This window comes from Malus domestica, chromosome 11 (assembly GCF_042453785.1).
Source record: "Malus domestica chromosome 11, GDT2T_hap1".
NCBI lineage: Eukaryota > Viridiplantae > Streptophyta > Magnoliopsida > Rosales > Rosaceae > Malus > Malus domestica.
In genome coordinates, this window is record NC_091671.1 from 14726744 (window position 1) to 14751003 (window position 24260).

At 40.9% G+C, this 24260-nt stretch overlaps 3 protein-coding genes across 3 annotated transcripts; 1 reads left to right on the forward strand and 2 right to left on the reverse strand.

Annotated features, from left to right (window-relative positions):
* Positions 1–148: 148 nt before the first annotated feature.
* On the reverse strand, positions 149–814 carry LOC139189442 (uncharacterized). Its single transcript, XM_070808397.1, has 2 exons — positions 435–814; positions 149–344 (listed from the first exon to the last, which is right to left on the reverse strand). The coding sequence occupies exons 1-2, from the start codon at positions 812–814 to the stop codon at positions 149–151; spliced, it is 576 nt and encodes a 191-aa protein (XP_070664498.1).
* Positions 815–2274: 1460 nt separating this feature from the next.
* On the reverse strand, positions 2275–2847 carry LOC139189443 (uncharacterized). The gene has a single exon (XM_070808398.1). The coding sequence runs from the start codon at positions 2845–2847 to the stop codon at positions 2275–2277; it is 573 nt and encodes a 190-aa protein (XP_070664499.1).
* Positions 2848–11553: 8706 nt separating this feature from the next.
* Positions 11554–24002, forward strand: LOC103447994 (beta-amyrin 28-monooxygenase-like). Its single transcript, XM_008387228.4, has 3 exons — positions 11554–12715; positions 22459–22646; positions 23575–24002. The coding sequence occupies exons 1-3, from the start codon at positions 11698–11700 to the stop codon at positions 23878–23880; spliced, it is 1512 nt and encodes a 503-aa protein (XP_008385450.3). The 5' UTR covers positions 11554–11697; the 3' UTR covers positions 23881–24002.
* Positions 24003–24260: the final 258 nt, after the last annotated feature.

Consider the following 24260-nt stretch of genomic DNA (forward strand, 5'->3'; position numbering starts at 1 on the left):
ACTTAATTTGGAGCTTCCTTGACTCCAATCTTTCTGTGGGTAATGTGCCGTTGACCAAGTAGTCTATAATTGAACTTTGCCAAGTGGGAGTTACACTAACCTGTGACACTTCAGCTATCGACTCCATTTCTATGCTTGGCTTGTCTAGCTATTCCACCGGAATTGAGCGTTTGAATTGGTGGTCAAGGGCGGAGCCTAAACCAGCTAGTGCATCTGCATGTGCATTGTCTGCCCGTGGAACTTGAGTGAGAGTGTAAGTCTGAAATGCTTCAAGCTGCTGGCGTACTTTCTCTAGGTATTGTGCCATCCTTGGGTGTTTTGCCGTGTATTCCCCAGTAGCCTGGCTGGTGATTAGTTGGGAATTAGAATGAATTGCGAGTTTCTTCACCGCCAAGTCTTTTGCCATTCGGAGGCCTGCTAGTAAAGCCTCGTACTCTGCTTCGTTATTGGATGCTTTGAAACCTAGAGTGATCGCCTGCTCGAGCATTGAGCCATCTGGAGTAACAAGAACTACACCTGCTCCCGAGCCTTTATAGTTGGATGCACCGTCGACATGCAAGTTCCAGAAATCTTTATTGGATGGAGTAAGTGTGGCTAAGGTACTCTCGGCTGCTTCTGGGGCGTCGTTGGGCCGCACTGTTGCGTTGCCTAGGCTAGGTGTGAATTCTACCACGAAGTCTGCCAATGCTTGGGCCTTTATCGCTGTGCGAGGTCGAAAAACTAAACCATATTGGCCAAGTTCCAATGCCCATTTCATCACTCGTTGAGAAGCGTCCGGACCATGTAATATTGATCGTAAGGGATATTGAGTCATAACAATGATCGTATGAGCTTGAAAGTATGGTCTGAGCTTCCGAGTCGCAACAACTAACGCCAAAATTAATTTTTCGATCTTCGGATATCTTGTTTCCGCATCGAGAAGAGCTTTAGAAGTGTAGAATACCGGCAGTTGGGCCCCCAGCTCTTCTCATATGAGAGCAGAGCTCATTGCTACCTCAGAAACTGCCAAATAAATGTACAAATCCTCCACTGCTTCCGGCTTGGATAGTAAGGGAGGTGATGTGAGATAATTCTTCAAGTCTTGGAAAGCTTTTTCGCATTCTTCATCCCATTTGTCTCTTTGTGCCCTCTTGATAGCTTTGAAAAAGGGTTTGCATCGATCGGTGGATCGTGAGAGGAAGCGATTGAGGGCGGCTGCTCGTCCGGTCAAGCTTTGGATCTCCTTCAAGGTAGTTGGAGATTTCATCTCTATGATTGCTTGGATTTGCTTGGGATGTGCTTCAATTCCTCGTTGGGTTACTAAGTACCCTAGGAATCGGCCTGAAGATACTCCAAACGTGCACTTGGTGGGGTTGAGCTTCATCTTGTACCTTCTAAGGATATTGAAAGTTTCTGCTAAATTACGAATGTGATCTGATCGCTGCTTGCCCTTTACCATGATATCGTCGACATAGACCTCCATGGTTACCCCAATTTGCTTTTTGAACATCATATTTACTAGCCTTTAGTAAGTGGCTCCCGCGTTCTTGAGTCCAAAGGGCATGACCTTGTAGCAGTAAGTGCCTCGCTCTATCACGAACGCAGTTTTCTCCTTGTCGGGCTCATGCATGGCTATCTGGTTGTAGCCGGAGTACGCGTCTAAGAAACTAAGCAACTGGTTTCCAGAAGTTGAATCTACTAATAGATCAATCCGGGGGACAGGATAATGGTATTTTGGGCATGCTTTGTTGAGGTCGGTGTAGTCTACGCAAACCCTCCATTTGCCCTTCTCTTTCTTCATGACTAGTACGACATTAGCAAGCCATGCCGAGTGTGCTACCTCTTCTATGAAACCGGCCTCCAATAGTTTGTCAATTTCTGCCTCGATGATCGCTACTTGTTCGGGAGCGAAATGTCTTCTTTTTTGAATTATCGGTTTGGCAGTTGGATCGACGTGCATCTTGTGGCAGGCCACCTTGGGATCAATACCGGGCATGTCGGATGGTGACCATGCGAAGATATCTTGATTTTTCCTAAGGAAAATTGTGAGTTCTTCCTTCTCGTCTGGGCTTAGTCGTGAGCCAAGTTTAGCCGTCTTTTCCGGCTACTGGGGATCAAGAATGATGTCTTCGGCGTCCTCTTCGGGTTTCCATCCTATCTTGTCTGCTTGGGTGCCATCTTCTCGATCCACCTGTTGTAATTGCTATTTGGCAATTTCTTTGCCCTTTTGGACTTCGGTAACCTCTAGGGGGTAAAGGTCTTCTTCTTTGTTTCTTTCAATATTTGCACAGTGCATCATCGGGATGAAACCTGGTCAGACTTGATCTCTCCGACTCCTTCTCCCGGGATGCGGAATCGGATTTTTTGATACCTGACGGAAGTGACAGCATCCAGCTTGATCAACCAAGGTCTCCCAAGAATCCCATTGTAGGGAAACGGGTCACTTACAATCATGAATGTTTGCTTTGAGACGACTGTCGGTGTTTTTACGTCAAGTGTGATATGGCCAATGGCAGTTGAGGTGTGTCCGTTGAATCTAGTAAGTACCTCTGCCCGACGTATGATTGTACTTTCCAGGCCCATCTTCTGAATGACTGAAAGTTGAAGTAGGTTGACCGCACTTCCATTGTCAACCATCATCCTGTCGACTATAGCATGGGCTAGTTGGACAAATACTACTAATGCATCGTCGTGTGGGAAGTCGACTCCTTCTGCATCCTGTTCCGTGAAGCCAATGATAGGTCCAGGTTGGGTATCGACTGCTTGAACTTGTGAGATTAGTAAAGCCTCCTGGATCTTCCTCTTTTTGGAATTATTAGTGGCCCCCAAGTGCTCGGATTCAGCGAAAATGCCATTGATTCGAATCATCTTAGTTGGTGGTTCCTCATCTCCGTCTGCATTCTTTTTTGGCTGCTCAGTTGGCTTGTCCAAATATCTATCGACTTTGCCTTCTTTCACGAGTTTCTCTAGGTAGTTTTTCCAAGTGTAGCAGTAGTTGGTTGTGTGACCAGGACCTCGGTGGAATGCGCAATACTTGGTGTGGTCCAACTTGGAAGTATCTCATTTTGACTGTTTCGGCAACTTGAACCATGGTTCATTCTTGATGTCACGAAGGATTTGATAAATCGGAATTGAGAACTTAGAATAGTTATTGGTCATCGGGCCTTCTTTGGTCGTGGGTCGGTCCCTACGCTTGAACTCCTGCCTGCCTTTGTTGGGTTATTTTTCATCCTTCTTTTGAGCAGCTGCCAACTCTTTTCGAGGCTGTTCGGGAGCCTTTTCTGCTTGTCGAGCCTCGTCCCAAAGCGCATGCTTTTCTGCCAGAGCAAAGGAATCTGCTAGAGTTAGGTCTTCTTTCATGATCATTTCTCCAAACAGTGGGTGGTCTGCTAGTAGTCCTTTTTGGAAGGCTGCACTTGCTATTGAGTTGTCGCATCCGACGATCTTCGCCTTCTCTGCTTTGAATCTCTTCACGTAATCGCGAAGCGACTCTTTTGAGTTTTTCTTTACGTTGAACAGGTGATCGGACTTCTTCTTGATCGATCGATAAGATGAGTATTCTTTGGTGAAAACCAAGGAAAGATCATCAAAATTCTGGATAGATCGTGCCGGCAAGGTATGAAACCAATCTTGTGCCTCGCCTTGTAAAGTAGTGGCGAATATTTTGCACATAAGGGCGTCATTATTCCGATAAAGGACCATCGCACTTCGGTAATGCTTCAAGTGTCTTTCGGGATCCCCGTCTCCTTTGAAAGATGTGAAGTGCGGCATGCTAAACTTGCGCGGAGGCTCTGCCTGCTCGATCTCATCCGCGAAAGGTGACCTGCTTATGTTGGTCATATCTCGCCTTAGTGCCTCATCAACCATTTCGTTGCGCCGAAAATCACGCATCCGTTCATTGAAAAGCCTTTCTACCTCTTCTTGGATTTGCTTTTGTTGGGGTAGCGGAGCCTTTGGCTGCCCTTGGTCTTTTTCTACCGGTCTAGGCTGCTCTTCTTCTCGCTCGGCTCGTCTACGCTGTGGCTGCAATGGATGAGATAGATTCATAGCAGGCGAGGGATTTCTTTGCAGGCTACCGGTTGAACTAGAGCCGGATTGAATGATTGTTTCCTTCCGTTTGTCAGGCTGTCTGCTCCGATGTGATGTGGAGAATACTCCTTGTGAGCCTAATCGCGAATGAATGCTCTGCCTGGAAGGCTGCCCATGTTGATTATCAAAGCGTGGCCCCAACCGTGAATGTATACTTGCCCGTGGGCCTAACCGAGAATGCACGCTCCTCCGCGCGCTAAGACGAGAGTATACGCTATTTCGGGGGCCCAATCGAGAGTGTGCACTGTCTGAATGCTCAACTTGTGATGGGTTGAATGGCTGCTTTCCAGAACACTGCTTAAAAGGCTCATTGTCTACCTTTGTTCTACTTCGGGAAACTTCATCGTGGGCGCGTTGCATCTCAGTGCGTTGTAAAAGTTGATTCACCAAGGTAGTTTGTTGTGCAAGGGCGCTCGTCAATTCTATGACTTGTCGGGACAAGTTTTGTTCGCCATTCGGATTGGAAGAACTTGGATGAAATGCACCACCTTGAACAATAAAAGGGTGGTTGACTCCAAGTGCGAGATTTGAGTTGGGGAATGTCAAATCTGCAAAGAAATGTGGTGAAAACGCCTCAGCCTCGATGATTGGTCCGGATGGTTGAAATTGTCTCGGGCCGATTTGGGCAGCTTGGGAAACCATGAGAGCAGGCTGGGCTGCGGGGGCAGGCTGGATCACTGGGGCATGCTGGATCGTTGGAGCAGGCTGGGCTACAAGAGCAGGCTGCTCAATGCGCGGTGCACGTGAATGCGAAGCTTGGGCTTGGGTCCACGTAAACTTGGATGGCACGGCTCGGGCCGTGGTGAAGGCTCCATGGACCTCGCCTCGAGTGGCTACCGAAGTAGCCACCGTGGTGGTTCCCATGGTGGCTGTGGTGAAGGCCCCATAGACCTCGCCACGAGCGGCTACCGAAGTAGCCACCGCGGTGATTCCCATGGTGGCTGTGGTGAAGGCACCATGGACCTCGCTGCGGGTGGCTACCGAGGTAGCCACCACGGTGGTTCCCATGGTGGAAGCTCGTGGTGATGATGCCGCTCCCTTTATTGTCGCATTTTGCTTCACGGATCTCCGCAATTCCCTTTCTTGAATATTAGAATTTTTACTTGCGGAATTTTCTAAATTTCCAGCCATTATATTTTTCTTATACGTTTTATCAAAGAACCTTTGCAAGTAAAAAATTCTAATAATAAGAACGTATGAAAAATATTCAAATGGACTAGAAAATAAAGAAAAAAAAAAACCTTTTTGTGCGAGAGTCTTCTACGAGTATGGATTTCAACTCTCAATGAAAGCACCAATTTGTGGATGCAAATTTTCTCCTCCTCGATCTTGGACGATTTTGCACCTACAAAACAACTAGCACCTTAGGTTAAGGCCAAAAGCCTCACGCGCCCACGATGAATGGGGGGGGGGGAGGGCTTTGGCCGAAGAAACTCCGATGCCAAAGTTAGAATTTTTAGAGAGAAATAGTGTTTAGAGTATTTGGAATTTTTTGCAAGAGGTTTGGAATGAATTTTTGGTGAGAATATGTGTCTATTTATAGAGTTAGGGTTTGCCCTATTTTGAATAATAGTAACCGGCCATAGGGTTTTTGTGGGGGTTAATTTCATGTTTAATTTGCCAATTTATTGGCTAATTAAATATGAAAAGAATAAATGGGTGGTTATAAAAATGATTGACTATTTTGATAAGGAAAATGGGAAAGATGAGGATGTGAATAGTGGGGGCCGGTTTTGGGCTATTAATTGGGTGATTTTATTGACTATTAAGGATGATTTTAGGAGACATGGTAGGTATATATTATTTAGCTAATTGATTCGCTAAATAATGAAATAGAAAATACTAGGTTTTGGGAAATACCTTATAGAAAGGATTTGATAAAAGAGGTTTTTAATTGTTACCTTTTTTGGGCACTTTTGACTTGATTGAAAGATGATTGCCCACTGCTCGCACGTAGGAATCCTAGTATGCTTCGTGGGTATTTTTGTCCTCTTTTGTCCAAGAGTCCACGTGTCGCCTAGCGAATATTTTTAGCTCCACAACAATCATGTTATAAATCCTTGGTTTTAATATAAGGAAGTGTTATTGGCACTCCAAAAATCTTATTCTACACTCTTCACAAGTGTATTTATCTTTCCAAATATAGAAAGTTTGGAGTGTAGAATGAGATTTTTGGAGTGCCAATAACAATTCCCTTAATTTAATCAGTTAGTTTAATTTAATTTGAATGCCTTATGACATTGGTTGAAGTATAGGTCACGTTTTGGGGCTTACAATATACATGTGGATTGATATTCATTTTATCTTGATCTTTTTTGTCAGGTCATTTATTGGAATTTCTTAGAAGTTAAACGGTGAGATGAAGAAGAGAAGATGGGGCTGTTTGCAACGAGTTAACCCAAGAGGCAAGGATAATAAATTGGTGATTAAGCTTGTCAGTTATGGAAAGAAAATGAAACAGACATGGGAAGGCAAAGAACAAGGAACGGTTAAGTTATAATTGGCTTAATAATGGGTTGATAAATGACCATTATTCAAGAGCGATATGGAGCTTGTCTGCGCAGCAGCTCAATATAACCATTCCCATTTTTATGTTTTTGGATCAGCTTGCCCTTTCATAATTTTAGACATTTTCTGATTCTATTATAGTTTATGGAGAACTAATCTCCCTAGCTAAGGTTAGGGGGAAACCTATATTACGATTATGTAGTTTTATTATTTCGATTCTATTTCGGAGTTTCAATGTCAATTTTATATTGTGGAAGTTCAATGGAATTTCTGATTTATTCTATTTTCAGATTGATGAATGTTGGTTATAATTCATAGGTTTAATCATGTTTTTCCTATAGTTTTGTTTCACATTCATGCTTTTGGTGGATTAATAAATTAGTAGATTGGTATGATTTCAATAGAGTAATTTCTTAATATTTTGTGTCGTAGGTACAAATTATATTTGGGATTATTTCTATAAGAAATTGAATGGGCATTTTGTTTTGAATATCTACAATGAAAATCACTTTTCAAGTAGTTTTGTATGTGGAAAATTTAACTGCTATATTTTCCGGTTGAGAGCACTTGTTGTTGGTATCTTAGTTGAGTTATAAAAAGGATTCGAAATAGTGAAATTGCATAGTTGTTGCGGGGGGAACCCTAATGCTTTGTGTTTTTAATTATTGAACTTTTCTTCTATAAGTTACATCTCATTCGATATTGTTCTTTGTTCCAGTCTCGATAATTATGCGTTCTTTTTCAACACACTCTAAGGAATACGACTCTCGGACTTCGAGTTTATATTGCTACGCGACACTTGCACTTGGGTTTAGTAAGCACCTACAAGCACACTTTGCCAAGTCTGCTTGTTAAGGAAATTGGATTTCTATATCATCCCTAGCAAATATACTACATGATCCTCTTTTCATAGTGGATTCAAGGGAATAATTGTGAACTAATTTAATCAAAATGTGGACCATGTAAATAGTTATGGTTTTGGTTGATGTATCGGCACACTAGTCATATATTGGTCCACACACATTGCTACTAACCTCTGGGTCAATTTTACTTTAAGGGCACACCAATTGGATTATCCCATAAAGTCTAAAAGACTGGATAATGTCGAAGAGTTTATATCGAAGAATTTTTTTTACAAGTATAGCATGTCTTTTGGGTTTGAAATCGAACATCGAATTCCTTATGTTCACTCCAAAACAGTCTCGCAAAGCAATCATAAAGCACAATTAAATTAATTGCCTGGACCTTGGTGAAGCTTTCAGTTCTTTAATTTAATGTGTACAATCAAATATATAAAATTCAAAAATTCAAATTTAAGAATAAAAGGATGCATGAAATTAAAGAGTTTATTTTGTTCTTATTAGCCTAAGGGCAAAATAGACATAAAAATAAGAAATAAAATATTTAAACCTATGTTAAATCTTATCGGCTGGTTTAATTATATTCGTGAAAATCAAAGTTTGCCGAATTAGTATCAGTTGTATGGACACAAATACTCAAAAGAAATAAGTGTATTGATTGTAAATGTGGTTCGGCCGTCGGAATGACAAACTTTAAAATGCACTTGTGAATGTCCAATTATAAAATGGGTTCATCTTTCAATGTGTTGAACAACGTATAACACCTCACCTTCCAATAGACTAATGGGATGACCTCTTCCAACAAGGACTCATAAATTCCCTGTTGATAGAGACTTGGACAAGTAACCAACCAAACCCGAAGCAGTGCTATTTATCCAAACTCAAGCCTTGATTGCCTGACTCTACTGTTGATTGCCTTTTTTTTTTCCGAAGAAAGTACAATATTCATTAAGCAACATATAATACGTACATACTGAGGATAATATGCTCAATGGGCCTCGATAAAAACCTTGTCGGGGCTTTCAACCTGGTCTAAGGAAAAGAGCGTCTTGCACAAACTGAAACCTATCCTCACTTGACAATAAATAAACAAATTATAAACCATCCTCTACTAAAATGTCCTGAATCAAATCTGGCGGCTCCTCAAACCACACCACTTCCTGAGAACTAGTAAGACCTATCGGAGCAAGTCGATGCGCTGCCTCGTTTCCTTCACGCTGAACATGATTGCCCCTCGAATTAAGCAGTCCTGCAAGGAGAAATTGCATATCGTTGACTATAGGCCCTAATAGAGAAGAGGCATCCCTTTGTCTCTTCAAAGCAGCCAACACCAAACTAGCATCGCCTTCAAAAATACTATGGTAGTCCTCCGACCACCACTGGTGCACCATCATCACCGCCTGACGGGCAGCCCAGAATTCCGTGTGAATTGCAAAGACTGGTCTCACAATGGGACCTGCAGCCGCTGCTATGAACTCACCTAGCTAATTTCTTATCACAAACCCATATCCCCTCCCCCCCCCCCCCCCCCCCGAGGACCATGTTGGCTCTAAGCCCCATCAAAGTTGCATTTGAGCCAGCCTTCCTTTGGTTTGCGCCACTTTTGAACCTCGCGAATAACCGTATGCCCCGCAATCTTATGCCACCTGTGAAACTCATGCTCCATCCTTCTGTTCTAATCACAATCTCGTGTGAAGGTAACAAAGAACCACTCCAGAACATATCATTCATATGCTGCCAAAGAGACTAGATCATCATCAACCATAGCTCGAAGCCATTTGAAGGGAATTGCACATAAATATTCTCCAACCAATGTAATAAAGACATATGATTCCCCGTATCTACTCTTATGCCCAAACTACGAAACCACACCGCCCTTGCCAAGCTACATTCTTGAAACACATGTTCTGTTGACTCTCTTTCTCCCCTCCTCCCCCCCCCCAAACAAACCACACACAACTCACCACTCGTCACACGCCGCTCACTAAGATTCAACCGATTTGGCAAGGAGTCCAAACATGCACGCCAGGCACAAATCTTCACTTTCCCCAGGACATAGGCATTCCACAACGTTTTCCCTAACTTCCCCACCACACCACTAGATGAGGAAGATGAACCCGTGGCACCCTCTCCATTTGTTAAATTCAGTCCCTGAGCGACGTAATAAGCACTACGTACTGAAAATTTATTGCTCCGTTCGTAATGCCACCACCGTCGGTCCTCAACATTCCATATATATCGTCGATTGCCTTCATAATACTGTTTATCCAAGCGAGAGTTTGCGTTTAACGTCTGTATGTTGAATTGAAGATCTGCGAATCACCTCGTATTTATAGTGATACTCTTGTTGGATTTATCCAATATAAATCAGCCTTTAAGTAGTCTACTACATGTAATAGGAATGTAATATTGGAGAAATAATGTTGATTGTGATTCGATCTCTTAAAGATATTAATCCTATATCATGTGTCTTATATTGGAAATAGGATTGATGGAATCCTTAATTGACTATAATTATGATACTTAACTTAGAGGCTAAGAAAGTAAGTTTAGGTTTCCTTTATGGATGGAAACCCTAGCTTTTAGCCTATATATAAACCTTGGTCCCTATAAGCCCTAGAACACACAACATAATGCTTCCCATAGAGTAGTTGTATTCGGCTAGGAACTTATAGAAGATCTTGGTTTTGCCGTGCCTACTTCCTTTCGTGTTCAATTTCCATGACCGCCGTTGGAATCAGATCAATCACTCTTTCGTTTGTATTTTAATTGTATAACCTTATAAGGCTAACAACTCTTGCTCCACGCGGCCTAGCACTCATGTAGAATCCATTTATAACTCTTAACACAACCACCACCGTCGTAAAAAAAATAAAAAAAATAAAAAAATAAAAACCAACCACCACCTGCTAATAGTGCAGCGACACTACCACACTCTGACTCAATCAGCCACTATGCTAATGAAGGCCACGTGCGCATGCATCTTTAATCTTTTCATCCAATTGAACTCTAGGATATACTAGGTTTGCAGGGATGCACAACTCCCCTCAAAAGCAGAGACGCAAAGAAAATCAGGAACTTTCTCCTGAATATTTTGTGAAATAAAGAACAGAATATTTGAGAGGAACGGAGGATTTGAGAAAAACGAAGAGAGTAATACAGAGATCAGAGAATCAGCAGAAAAGAAAAGGCTAAACCTAAAAGAAGACTCTCGAAGTGGAGAGCTCAACGATGGTTGACGCGTGGAAGGAACGGGCAAAATCGTCTTTTCACTGTGTGAATCAGGCCAGGAAGGGGTAGAGCGGGGAGAAACTGAGGGGCAAAATGATCAGCACACTGGTCATCCACAGTACCACCTGATTGGGTTTTAGTATATAAAGATATATCATGACAATCCCTTCCACCCATTTTTGAATGACAATAATCCTTCTCATATTTATCCAAATAGAAGACCACATGTAGCTTCGAAATGCCATCTCCTTTTAAATACCATCTCCCCTTTTAAAATACCATATGTCAGACTTTATCTCCATTCAATCAGTTCTCACTTCTCATCACCAGACCATTGCATCTGGAGTCAAAATCTCCAAGGTGGCCAAAGCAACATCACAAATGAATAATAAAAAGAATATACCATTTGCCTTCATGTGATAATCATCCCATCTTTCTTGCTTTGAAAATCATATCTATAATAAACACAACCGTGCTTGAATGTACATCCACATTATTCCACCACCATTCAAACTAGCTAGGATCTAGATAATATTAAGTCAAAATAACTGAATATATTATTAAGAGATCATTATTATAACTAAAATCATAATATTATCCTTCAATAATAAAAATTATTTTAATAACTTTGTCATCCAATGGTCTAAAAATATGCTCATTCAACGACCTCGTTTGCTTGGGTCAATGGCGTAAAATCAGGTCCAAATACTTAAATAATGACTTATGTATTTTTTTAGCTCATCTGGAAGAAGGAAACGGTAAACAAAGACGGCTGGGCATATAAAAATTAATCTAAAGTCAAAAAGTTAAAATAATATTATAGAGGTTGGTGTGGAGACTAGAATTTGGTGTACAAAATTATGTGATTCGTGAGAAGGCTTGCTTTGTTGTTTCGAGCTAACTCAGCTATTTTCTTTTAATTCATTGATCCTTCCATTCTTAATATATATATATATATATATAGGATCGATTTATGGCTTGCTTCAAGGATTAAGGGTTCAATACTTGAATTATAAGTAGATCGAGCGTAATGGAGCTTTTGTACATGATCTTAATTAGTTCTGTGCTTACCTGTGTTTCTCTCTACTACGTTTTTAACAATATCCATGTCGCCGGCGGCATGAAAAATGTAAAACTTGATCGTCATCCGCTCCCACCTGGAAGCACAGGATGGCCAATCATCGGTGAAACCCTAGAGTACCTAAGCACGGCTAAAAAGGGTGTCCCGGAAAATTTCGTGTTAGACAGGATAAACAAGTACTTGTCATCCGCCGGCAATTCTTGCAAGGTTTTCAAGACATCGCTGTTGCTTCAAGACATGGCAGTGCTGTGCACTGCGGGAGGAAACAAGTTCCTCTTTTCGAACGAGGAAAAACTGGTCAAGTCGTGGTGGCCGGCTTACTTGGATAAGCTTATCGTTGGTAACTCAGAAAAAACACTCAATATTACTGAGGAGTCCAATCGATTTCGCATGATTCTCGCTCCGTATCTGAAGCCTGCCGGCCTCCAAAAGTATATAGGAACCATGGATTCGGTCACCAAAAAATATTTGGTTACCTATTGTGACCATAAAGATCAAGTGAAGGTTCACCAACATGCAAAGAAATATGCGTTTACGTTGGCATGTAAACTCATGTTAGATACAGAGGATCCACAACTATTGGGAAAACTACAAAGGCTATTGAAGGATTTGTCTTCTGGATTCACGGCATTGCCAATCGATCTTCCGGGCACAACATTTAACCGAGCCATTCGAGGATCGAGGCAACTCAGGGAAGAAATTGAGAAGATTGTGGTTGAGAGGAGGATAAAGCTTTCCACTGCTAGTGCCAATAGTATGGTCGACGAAGATGGTGATCACGGAGATATGTTGTCGAGCTTATTGATGGAGGAGACATATAGTGACGGGAAACAGATAACCGAATCAGAGATTGCCGACAAGTTGTACGGTGTTATAGTTGCCGGCCATGACAGTCTAAGCAGTGCGTTGACTACCATTATGATGTATCTGGCGGAGCTTCCTCAAGTCTATGATGCCGTGCTTAAAGGTAATTAAGCTACATTTTCATGGATTTATCATGAATATCCTCAATTAGAATCATTCCTCGTCGTAGTCAAATTGAAATATTATATAAATTATAACAACCCTAGATTTGGTCTCTACTCAAGTTGCAATAACGAATTGGATAATGCTTGCATTTCCGTGTGGGGGAATGATCGGTTATTCCCCACTTATAAATAATGTATCTTCACAGATAAAACTTTATAATCAGAATAAATTCTTAATATTCATTTGAAGATCATCTATAAAAAAATTATTCAAATTCGATATCGTTTAGTCATTCAAATGTATCAAACAAATCAACAGTTCATTATGAATATGCTATTTGGTACCTAAACCATTGATTTATTGTGATAAATTTGGATGATTAAACAGGCTCCGATTCGAATGGTTTTTTGTAAGGATCTTCAAATAAAGATTAAGAGATTGTGCAGTTCTGATTATGAAATCTTATGATCAAGACACGTTATTTGTAAGGAGGAATTCCCACATTTTCTCCAAGAAAGAAATACAAGTATTATCCTAACTAATTTGTAATTCTCTAAAGCTCTAGCTCTAGCTAAGTAGAAACAATAAATTCTCTATTTAAAATTTAGAAAATCAACCATCATAATCTTCTCATCCTACGTGATTTAGGAAATTGAGGGATTAATATGGCACCTCAATAAATGAGTCTTTTAAGAACCTGCTTGTCAAGTGGCCATGTTAATTAAGAAAAGTAGTGATCGAGGTCAATTCTGTGAATTTTGTATGCACGTATTGTTCGTGGCTAGAATTTCCGTCGGGGATGTCTCCTAGCCGACGAGCACACAGCTCCCCAAGAGGTTGGCGCCGGTTGATGCTTTCTGTCGGGTTTCTGCTTCACTGGCGGGCTTGTCGGGCAAAGCTTGTCGAGCAAGGCTGAAAGAGAAGGACAGGGTTAACTTTGAAAGGTGCCTTTGTGGGGCCTTAGGTATAGACCTTGAGGCTCGTAATCAAGGTTAACTTTTAAGTGCTCAGGCGTGCCACTGCCATCTTTAGCATGGCAGATGTAAAATGGATATTGAGTTTTAGTTGTACATATACCCGAGAGGCCGTGTTAGTTATGACAGGTGCTTTTGTGGGGCCTTAGGTGTAGGCCTTGAGGCTTCCGATCAAGAACTAACCCAGTACTCGAATATACGATGTCTGTTTTATTGTTTGCATAAGTGTTATAACCATTATACTTCTGATTATCCAAGCCCACAGAGCAGAATGAACTCAAATAGGTGCCTTTGTAGGGCCTTAGGTATAGGCCTTGAGACTTCCCATCAGAATTCCTTCTATACTCGAACGTTCTACTATAATCATAATATAATAGAAATAAAACTAAGAGATAGATCGATTACTTGCACCCCAAGTAACTTCGGACTTCTTGTTATCAAAGCTTGTCGTGGATGGGTTAAGTCCACATAAGGTTCTTTTTTATGCCTTGAGGCCAAGGACTTTTAAATGATCAATCTTACATGCCCGAAAGCTTAGAACTTAGATCTGGTTTGAACTGTGAAAACATATTCAAATCGGATTCAAGAATTGAGAGAGTCTTTTAATCATCATTTTACTAGAAATAATTTGAATACAACTGGAAGTATACAACATACTGCTAGATTAATGAATGAAAAGACAAAAACAAAAAGGGTCGGGCAAGGTTTAACCTTGTCGGGTAAGGCTGATCGTCTTGCAACTTCCTATCTTTGTGGTTTATCAAGGGGTTTGAGAGCTTTAGAAAATGGGGGGGTAGGGAGATGAGTTTACAGAAAGAAATCGATATCACAGCAAGCTTAGGACAAGGTAACAGAGCTATTACAAAGGCTTTTGGTGAGGGTTTATCCCGAAAGGGATGAAGGCTTGAGCTAACTACAGCTTCGTTTGAAGGCAAATCTGGTTTTGAGCAGAGTTTGTGCTTGTATTTGTTTGTTTGATTGAGTGTCCTTATCTCTGATTTCTCTTTCTTCTTTTATAGACACTTTGGCTTGGCCTCCTGTAGCAGTAATCTTGCCCGAATGCATCTTGAAGGGTAGTGACTCATCAGCTATTTACTTGTACTACCACTGTAAAGTGCTTTTGGGCTGATGAGATGGCTGGTCTGTACCACTTGGTCTTTGGGGTAGGTGAGCAAGTGGTTCATATGGCATGTACCTAGTCAGAAAAGGGCCTCTTCTGCCTCCTGGGATTCGGTTGGGGTTCAGGCTTATCTCCTCCTTTTGGGATTCGGCTGGGTTTCGGCTGGGATTCGGCTGTGCAACCCAAACTGATTTTGAATTTTGACAGAACTTACATTGATCTCCATAGGAAGCACTGCATCTTGCCCGAAAGTTAAAGCATCTTGGAAGTTCTGTATGCCCACAAAGTATTCCCCAGCTTTTCATGCCACTTTTCCAGACTATCTATCACCATTCTTTTGATAATGTTTACCAAAATCTTGTTGCTGGACTCTGCCTGGCCATTTGACTGCGGGTAGTAGGGACTGGACTGGATCATCTTTATCTTGTATTTGTTTGCAAACTCTTCAACTTCTTTTGAAATAAAAGATGGTCCACTATCCGTTACTATGGTTTTAGGCACTCCAAATCTGTACAGAATCTTGGTCTCAATAAAATTTTTGACTGTAGCTGAGGTTATGGATTTTACGGCCGAGGCTTCTACCCATTTGGTGAAATAATCCGTTGCTACAATTATGAAAGTGTGCCCTTTACTAGAAGCCGGATAGATCTGCCCGAAGAAGTCCATTGCCCATCTTCTGAAGGGTCAAGGCTTAACCACTGGATTTAAAGGTATTGAGGGTATATTTTGGAGAGGATCGTGCCTCTGACATTCTTCATATCCTCGGGCATAGGACTTGCAATCTTTTTCCATGTCGGGCCATAAATAACCATACCTTCTAAACAACCATCTCATCTTCGTTCCAGCCTGATGTGCTCCGCATACTCCTTCATGTACTTCGGCCATTACTCTCATAGATTCCTCTTGGCCTAAGCATTTCAATAGTAACCCGTCGGGAGTTTTCCTTAGCAGGTCTTTCGCCCACAAGACATACTTAGTTGCTTGATGTCTATTCTTCTTGCTTGTGGGTGAAGAGAGATCTTTTAAACGATGGATGATGGGCGACCTCCAATTGTTTATCTTAGTTTCTAGAACCATTATATCCAGACTAAATCCTCTTTCCAGGATAGAAGGAAGGTTTCTTCTTTGAATCTCAACATCCAACCCATATTTTCTTTCTTGTATTGGCATGCCTGAGGCTAATTGCGCCATCTTGTTGGCCGTTAGGTTGGATCCTCTGGGAACATGACTAACCGATATCTCAGAATCCCAATAACTCAGCAACTGCGTGGCCGCCAAGTAATATCCGGCCATGGTGATATGTCTGCACTTGAACTCCCCATTTAGCTGGTTTATTACTAACTCTGAATCGCCAAATACCTCTACCTCCATTGCCCTCAAATCCATCAAGATTTCCAAACCAATTATTAAGGCCTCATACTCTGCCCGATTATTGGTATTCCCTTGGTAATATAAGAGAAATGAGTAATAATGATAAACCCCTTGAGGGTTGATAATTACAATCCCAGCTCCTGAAACCTTCTGAGTGTAGGAACCATCAAAATATAGCTTCCAATGAGTAATCCATAGACCAGCCACTCTTCTTATCTCTTGCTGGACCCACTCCTCTTTGCCCGAGATACCTTTACTTGGTGGGATCCAAACACTAGTAACTTCCAGGGTTCCTAGGATATTGATTATCTCATCTTGAGACTTTTGATGCTCTGCCAAGAAGTCAGCAATTGCTTGGCCTTTGATTGCCCTTTGGGGTACATACTGAAAGCTGAATTCTGATAATGCTAGAATCCACTTCCCAATCCTTCCTGTTAGCATTGGCTTTGATAACATGTACTTTATCACATCTATCTTGGCGATGATGTGCACGGTAACATGTAATGCCTCAGCTTATTGGCAGTAAAATACAGAGCTAAACACAATCTCTCTACTGGGGAATATCTTGTTTCTACCTTGGTCAGAATTCTATTGAGGTAGTACACTGCCTGTTCTTTCCCGCCTTCATTATTTTGAGCTAGCAAACTCCCGATTGATTTATCTGAAGCAGAGATATATAGCTTTAAGGGTTTTCCCCTTTGAGATGGTACCAACACTAGTGGAGAAGTCAAATAAGCTTTGATACTGTTGAAAGCCTTTTGGTGTGGTGGTCCCCACTCGAAACTCTCCTTATCCTTCAGTCTTAGCAAAGGAGTCAGTGGCTGGATCTTGCCCACTAAATTGGCAATGAATCTTCTCAAGAAATTAATTTTGCCTAGCAGCCTTTGGAGTTGCACCTTGTTGGTGGGTGAAGGCGACTCCATTATTGCCCGCGATTTGTTCTTGTCCACTTCTACAGCTCTTTGATGAACTAGGAATCCTAAGAAGTTGCCCACTCTCACTCCAAATGCGCATTTCTTTGGATTCATCTTCAATTTGTGGATCCTCATTCTTGTCAATGCTTGCCTGAGGTCTATCAGATGCTGCTCTTCTGTCTTGGATTTCACCACGATATCATCAATATACACCTCCATATTATGGCCAATCAGATCATAAAAGATGGCATTCATTGCCCTTTGGTAGGTTGCACCAGCATTCTTGAGCCCGAATGGCATGACCAGATATTCATATGCCCCCACATGCCCAGGACATCTAAAAGCTGTTTTATGTATATCCTCCGGGGCCATCTTTATCTGATTATACCCGGCATTTCCATCCATAAAAGATAAAACTTTGTGTTTTGCTACTGCATCTATGGATAGATCTGCCATGGGCATGGGATACTCATCTTTTGGTGTAGCGCCATTAATATTTCTGTAATCAACACAACATCGTACTGCTTTTGTTATGGCCTTTAAAACGGGTACAATGTTGGCTAACCACTCCACATATTTGGCTGGCCTGATAAATCCAGCTTTTACTAGCCTCTTAATCTCTTCTTTGACCTTCTCTTCTACCTCATTTGACATCATTCGCGATGCTTGCTTAACAGGTTTATATCCCTCCTTGATGGGCATTCTGTGTTCTACCAAGGTTGAATCTAAACCTGGCATCTCAGTATAATGCCAAGCAAAACAATCTTTAAATTCTTGCAAAAGACAGATAATCTTTGCCCGATCCTCACTCTCCAATAAACCACTGATTTGTATTGGTCTTGGATCTTCCTCTGTCCCTAGATCAATAACTTCCAGAGGATCTTAGACTTCTGGTGGTGGCTTATCAGGCTTTGCACAAAAAAATTCGACTAGCTCCGGGCTCTTGGGCAGGTTGTTTGGCCCATCTAGGTCATATATACACTCGGCCATTTGGATGGCCCTCTCCAATTCTTCTTTACAAGATTCATCCATGCTTTCATCCTGGTTGGTCGAAGCTCCTACCTGCCATTCCTGCTTTTCTCTGTCTAAGAGCTCCATTTCTTGCCTTCTTCCTTTCCCATACACCAACAGTCTTTTAATCAGGGATTTGACTGCCATTACCTGATCCTTCCTTTTTTGTTCTATCATTGATGATGTAGGGGCGTTGGAATAATACAAGGTCTATCCCACTCCTCTCTAGTAAGGAGCATTCCTTATTCTAGAAGCTTTTGGGCTGTCACCTTGGTAGGGCGGCCGTTCTCATCTGCTCCTGAACATTTCAAAATTCCTACGTTGGGATTGTAGAACTCGATTCAGCAACATTGGCTGTGGGAAGAAATGGCCGTGATTCGGCCTCTACCATCTCCCAAAAACCTGGTCCCTCCGTTCCTGCCTTATGATAAACAGCCACTTATTGATGTAGAATGGAGGGTATGACAAGACTTTGGTGGATCCAATCTCTTCCGAGTAGGGCTCCATAGGTGGAAGTGCAGTCCACCACAAAGAATGCCAGCATTATCTGTTTAGACCCCAAATCCACTTCTAAAGGCAATATCCCATAAATCTTGGTGATAGCGCCCGAGAAGCTAGAAACCGTGAGGTTTGTAGGAATAAGATCTTCTATGCCTCTTCCCAACTTTTTCATTTGCTTGGCCGGTAGTACATTAACAGCTGCTCCTCCATCAATTAAATCATTTTGAAGGGCACCCCCTCCAAATGAGTTGTAACATATATAGGTTGGGTTTAAGATGATTGGCAAGCAAAATGTTCGGGCGGCTGAACACCATTTTGTTTGTATAGATCCTTAAAGGACCATCCTTGGATACTTCAGATGATTCAGCTTTTCCCGATTCTCCCTCTTCAGCTACCTCAACACTGACATGGACCATCATTGGCTCAGTCGTCACATAGTCACCTTCCATCGTGGCAGGCTGATTAGGTCTGTCACTAAACATGGCGGATAGCACGTACACCATGTTGATATGAAAATTGCTAGGCTCTGGCAGTTCTTCTTTCTTGCTCCCGATCTGGTCCATGAACTCATTTAACCAAGCCATCGCATCTGCTGGGAGTAGTGGTTCTGGTGCCCCCTCTTATTGATTCATGCTTGAATACGGTGTTTGCCTTGGAACTTCCCCGAAAGGATCCACTAATGATAGAGAAAATGGTTTTCTTTCAGGTGAAACAGTGCCAAAACAAATAGGCTGCTCTGTTGGTACCATGATCAAATCTTCTTAAGCTCTCCTCAAGATCCTATATTTCCCAGGGTGTAGGCTTTGTGGCACATGGTTTCCCTCGCATTCTGTCTTGCTATTAGCCTTTTCCACCTCTTTTTTACTTCTCCAGCGGAACTGACTACTCCCCCCAGATGACGTTTTCTCCAACTTTTGATTCTTGGATACTTCAGAAGTTGCAGGGGTCTTTAAGGAGTTCATGTAGGCTTTGTGATGCCTTTGGACCCTTCTAACCATGGAAGCTCCCATTTGTTTAACGGGCTGTCCATTTTTCCCAACCACATACCATTTTCACCCAAGGCGGGCAAGGTTATCTTTTTTGACATGATTTGTTATCCTATCATTCCTCCTGACTTCTCTTCCCATATGGCCGTACTGAGAGCGCTCTATTCCCCTCTCTTTCGGCTTTTTGACATTTTCATCTTCTGCCTCCTCAGAAACTTCATGATTGCGAAATATCTCTGATAAAGCTCTAGGTTGGGAATCGCCTCCTAACCGCTGAAAAACACTTCGGGAGGTATCCCTTCCTGCAGTCTGCCTAGCTTTCTCATGTGCCTCTTTTCTTTTTTCTTCTTCATTCTTCCTGATCAGTTCATGATCTATGAGGGCTCATGTGGACGGTATTTCGAGCTCATACTCGCATTGGCACTTACTGCACAAAACCATCCCTTTGATTATAGCTGCTCTTGGATATTCGGGCAAGTTGACCACCCCTTTTGTGGGTTTGTCAACCAATTTTCTTTCTTCTTCCCTTGTGACCTTTTCTTTTCCCTTCTCAGCCCAGGCCATACTAATCATATTTATTGGGGCCTTTGAGAAGGGATCTGCAGGTTTATCCATCACTGCTTCATCTGGCTGGTTGATTTTAAATCCCCTCTTCTCCCTATCATCTTTTTCCCCAAGTTGAGGTAAAGATACAGGAATAGTTGGTCTTATAACCGGGTCAGCTTCCTTTCTAGAGCCTGCGGAGGCGTTCTCCAATCTTTGCAACATTTGCAACAAGGTAGTTTGCAAATCCTCTGGTAACTTTGACATATTTCTCTGATTAAGTATGTCCCACTGGGCGTGCCAAAACTATGTTCGTGGCTAGAATTTCCGTCGGGATGTCTCCTAGCCGACGAGCACACAGCTCCCCGAGAGGTTGGCGCCGGTTGATGCTTTCTGTCGGGCTTGTCGGGGAAAGCTTGTCTGGCAAGGCTTGTCAGGCAAGGCTGAAAGAGAAGGACATGGTTAACTTTGAAAGGTGCCTTTGTAGGGCCTTAGGTATAAGCCTTGAGGCTCACAATCAAGGTTAACTTTTAAGTGCTCAGGCGTGCCACTGCTATCTTTAGCATGGCAGATGTAAAATGGATATTGAGTTTTAGTTGTACATATACCCAAGAGGCCGTGTTAGTTATGATAGGTGCCTTTGTGGGGCCTTAGGTGTAGGCCTTAAGGATTCCGATCAAGAACTAACCCAGTACTCGAATATACGATGTCTGTTTTATTGTTTGCAGAAGTGTTATAACCATTATACTTCTGATTATCCGAGCCCGCAGAGCAAAATGAACCTAAATAAGTGCCTTTGTAGGGCCTTAGGTATAGGCCTTGAGGCTTCCCATCAAAATTCCTTCTATACTCGAACGTTCTACTATAATCATAATATAATAAAAATAAAACTAAGAGATAGATCGATTACTTGCGCCCCAAGTAACTTCGGACTTCTTGTTATCAAAGCTTGTCGTGGATGGGTTAAGTTCACATAAGGTTCTTTTTTATGCCTTGAGGCCAAGGACTTTTAAATGATCAATCTTACATGCCCGAAAGCTTAGAACTTAGATCTGGTTTGAACTGTGAAAACATATTCAAATCGGATTCAAGAACTGAGAAAGTCTTTTAATCATCATCTTACTAGAAATAACTTGAATACAACTGGAAGTATACAACATACTGCTAGATTAATGAATGAAAAGACAAAAACAAAGAGGGTCGGGCAAGGTTTAACCTTGTCGGGCAAGGCTGATCGTCTTGCAACTTCCTATCTTTGTGGTTTATCAAGGGGTTTGAGAGCTTTAGAAAAGGGGGGTAGGGAGATGAGTTTACAGAAAGAAATCGATACTACAGCAAGCTTAGGACAAGGTAGCAGAGCTATTACAAAGGCTTTTGGTGAGGGTTTATCCCGAAAGGGATGAAGGCTTGGGTTGACTACAGCTTCGTTTGAAGGCAAATCTGGCTTTGAGCAGAGTTTGTGCTTGTATTTGTTTGTTTGATTGAGTGTCCTTATCTTTGATTTCTCTTTCTTCTTTTATAGACACTTTGGCTTGGCCTCCTGTAGCAGTAATCTTGCCCGAATGCATCTTGAAGGGTAGTGACTCATCAGCTATTTACTTGTACTACCACTGTAAAGTGTTTTTGGGCTGATGAGCTGGCTGGTCTATACCACTTGGTCTTTGTGGTAGGTGAGCAAGTGGTTCATATAGCATGTACCTAGTCAGAAAAGGGCCTCTTCTGCCTCCTGGGATTCGGCTGGGCTTCGGGCTTATCTCCTCCTTTTAGGCCAACTCCCTTTTGAGCCCAAAGTTTATGTTTTAATCCAAACACGTATTAATTAGGTTTTACAGTTTATTTTTACAAGGATGTATCTTCAGATTTTTTTTGGGTAAAATTAATTATCTTTAACTAAGGATTTAGAAAATAAATGGTGTATATCATGAAATGACGTTGTAGAGTGGACAAAAATGACTTAGTGCCATATTAACTTGCTAATCAGTTAATAATATGCATTTACATAATTTCACTTTATTCAACTAATTAAGAATAGGTTGCTTAATTACTGATACTGTACTACCTATTAATAGAAGACTCTTTGTCAACCAAAAATAAAGAAAAATATTATTTTTATGCATAATTAAAAGAAAATATCAGGAAAAAAAATATAGGTACTAAAATAATTTCACACATTTTTTTTTTCTTTACTCACCCACATGTCATCAAAGCTTGTTTCTATTAAGAGTACTTTAATTTTTATTTATTTTTTCTTTTGAACAAAGTTAAGAGTATTAATTAAACCCTAACTAATTAATTCGGTGGCCAAAATTAAACTTCAACAGAACAAATGGAGATTGCAAACTCAAAAGCAGCAGGAGAGCTGCTGAACTGGGGGGACGTACAAAAGATGAAATATTCATGGAGCGTGGCATGTGAAGCAATGAGATTGTTGCCACCAAGTCTTGGGACTTTTAGAGAGGCCACGACCGACTTCGTTTATGAAGGACATCTAATACCAAAAGGAATGAAGGTAAATTATAATTATAATAATAATGATTATTATTATTGGGATGGAGATAATTATAAATTAAATAAATCTTACTTCACTAATTATTAATAAATTAAAAGTATTAAAAAAAACCTTTAATCAACCTTGCTCTCATAAGGTCCTCATTTTGAGAATATGTAAGAACCAAATACATATTAGCCGTAATATTATATTAGTTTAAATTCAAATGCTTAAAATATTTGACAACGCAATAAACCCTTTAGATCTAAACTAATATAATATTGTTACTAATATGCATTTGCTTCTCATAGGTCCTCAAAATGAGAACCATAGGAGAGCAGAACTCTATTATAATAATTTGGGTTAAGCTACACATGCTTGTTATAATAAGTTGACATCGAACTTGCTATTTACAACATTAAAATCTAAGACCTTTTGTTTACAATTGGAGAGAAATATCATTACACTACGTGACTAATCGAGGGACGAAAGAAAATCCCAAACGTGCACTAGTCTCCTACTTAATTAAGAGGGACTTTTAATGAATAGGGGGTCATTGTTAGAGTCACTCTGCAATGTGGTTCATTGTGAACATTTGAGAATTATTTGTGTATGAAAATACTAAAATTGGAAATTGTTTGACTAAATGACCATCACCATGAACATTCCATTTTTCTCGACAACATTATTATATAGTTAGATGACTATGGTTTCCGATTTCATTGATTTCCTTGGTAAGGTTGATCCATGAAAATCAACATAATTGTTTCGTGGATCTACTTTTGATTCCTTTCAGGTAAATATTAAAAAGGGGAACCGTCTTAAGTTATGGGGAATATATATGAGCGTACGGGACATGATATAAATGAATATTTTAATACAATATATCTAACTGAACTTAATTTAAACTTGATTACATATGTATATGCATGCATGGATGGATATGCAGTTGCATTGGCATCCGCATTCGACACACAAAAACCCAGAATGCTTCCCAAATCCAGAAAAGTTTGATCCGTCGAGGTTTGAGGGACAAGGACCACCTCCTTTCGCATTTGTTCCTTTCGGAGGAGGACCTCGAATGTGTCCCGGCAAAGAATACGCTCGACTCAAAATACTGGTGTTCATGCACAACGTGGTCACCAAATACAAGTGGGACAAGGTTTTTCCTGATGAGAAATTCATATGGACACCTGTGCTTCTTCCTACGAAAGGACTTCCAATAAAGCTTTTCCCTCACAATAAATCCAAATGACAACGTCGTAAGCCCTTAAAGTTAACCTGTGCTATCTGTTTGTAGTCTACACATGAATCCTTTTCATGTATATGATTTTATTAATGAATAAAGATTGTAAAAGTTAACCTTGTTTGAATTTACCTTCTTTTTTTTTTTTTTTTTTTTTTAAGTTGCCATATATATAGGATTTTCTTTGATATGATTAGTCAATTTAGTTGAAAATTATATTACGTGACAAGCATACATAGAATATAAAACTACGAATAATATTTTTTTGTCGAGACGGCTATATAACTCGTAAAACTACATTTTACTAGACTTGTTGTAGAATAACGAAAACAAGTCTCTTATTTACAGGGAAAACTAAAATCCAAAATAACTTTTTTGTGGATGAAACA

Excerpts from the sequence above, each read along its gene's own strand:
- LOC139189442 (XM_070808397.1), bottom strand. The coding sequence starts at position 814 with ATGACTCAATATCCCTTACGATCAATATTACATGGTCCGGACGCTTCT. Across the intron at positions 345-434 it reads GCATCCAATAACGAAGCAGA|CCAGGCTACTGGGGAATACA; the intron begins GTACGAGGCTTT and ends ACTAATCACCAG.
- LOC139189443 (XM_070808398.1), bottom strand. The coding sequence starts at position 2,847 with ATGATTCGAATCAATGGCATTTTCGCTGAATCCGAGCACTTGGGGGCC.
- LOC103447994 (XM_008387228.4), top strand. The coding sequence starts at position 11,698 with ATGGAGCTTTTGTACATGATCTTAATTAGTTCTGTGCTTACCTGTGTT. Across the intron at positions 12,716-22,458 it reads CTATGATGCCGTGCTTAAAG|AACAAATGGAGATTGCAAAC; the intron begins GTAATTAAGCTA and ends AAACTTCAACAG. Across the intron at positions 22,647-23,574 it reads TAATACCAAAAGGAATGAAG|TTGCATTGGCATCCGCATTC; the intron begins GTAAATTATAAT and ends ATGGATATGCAG.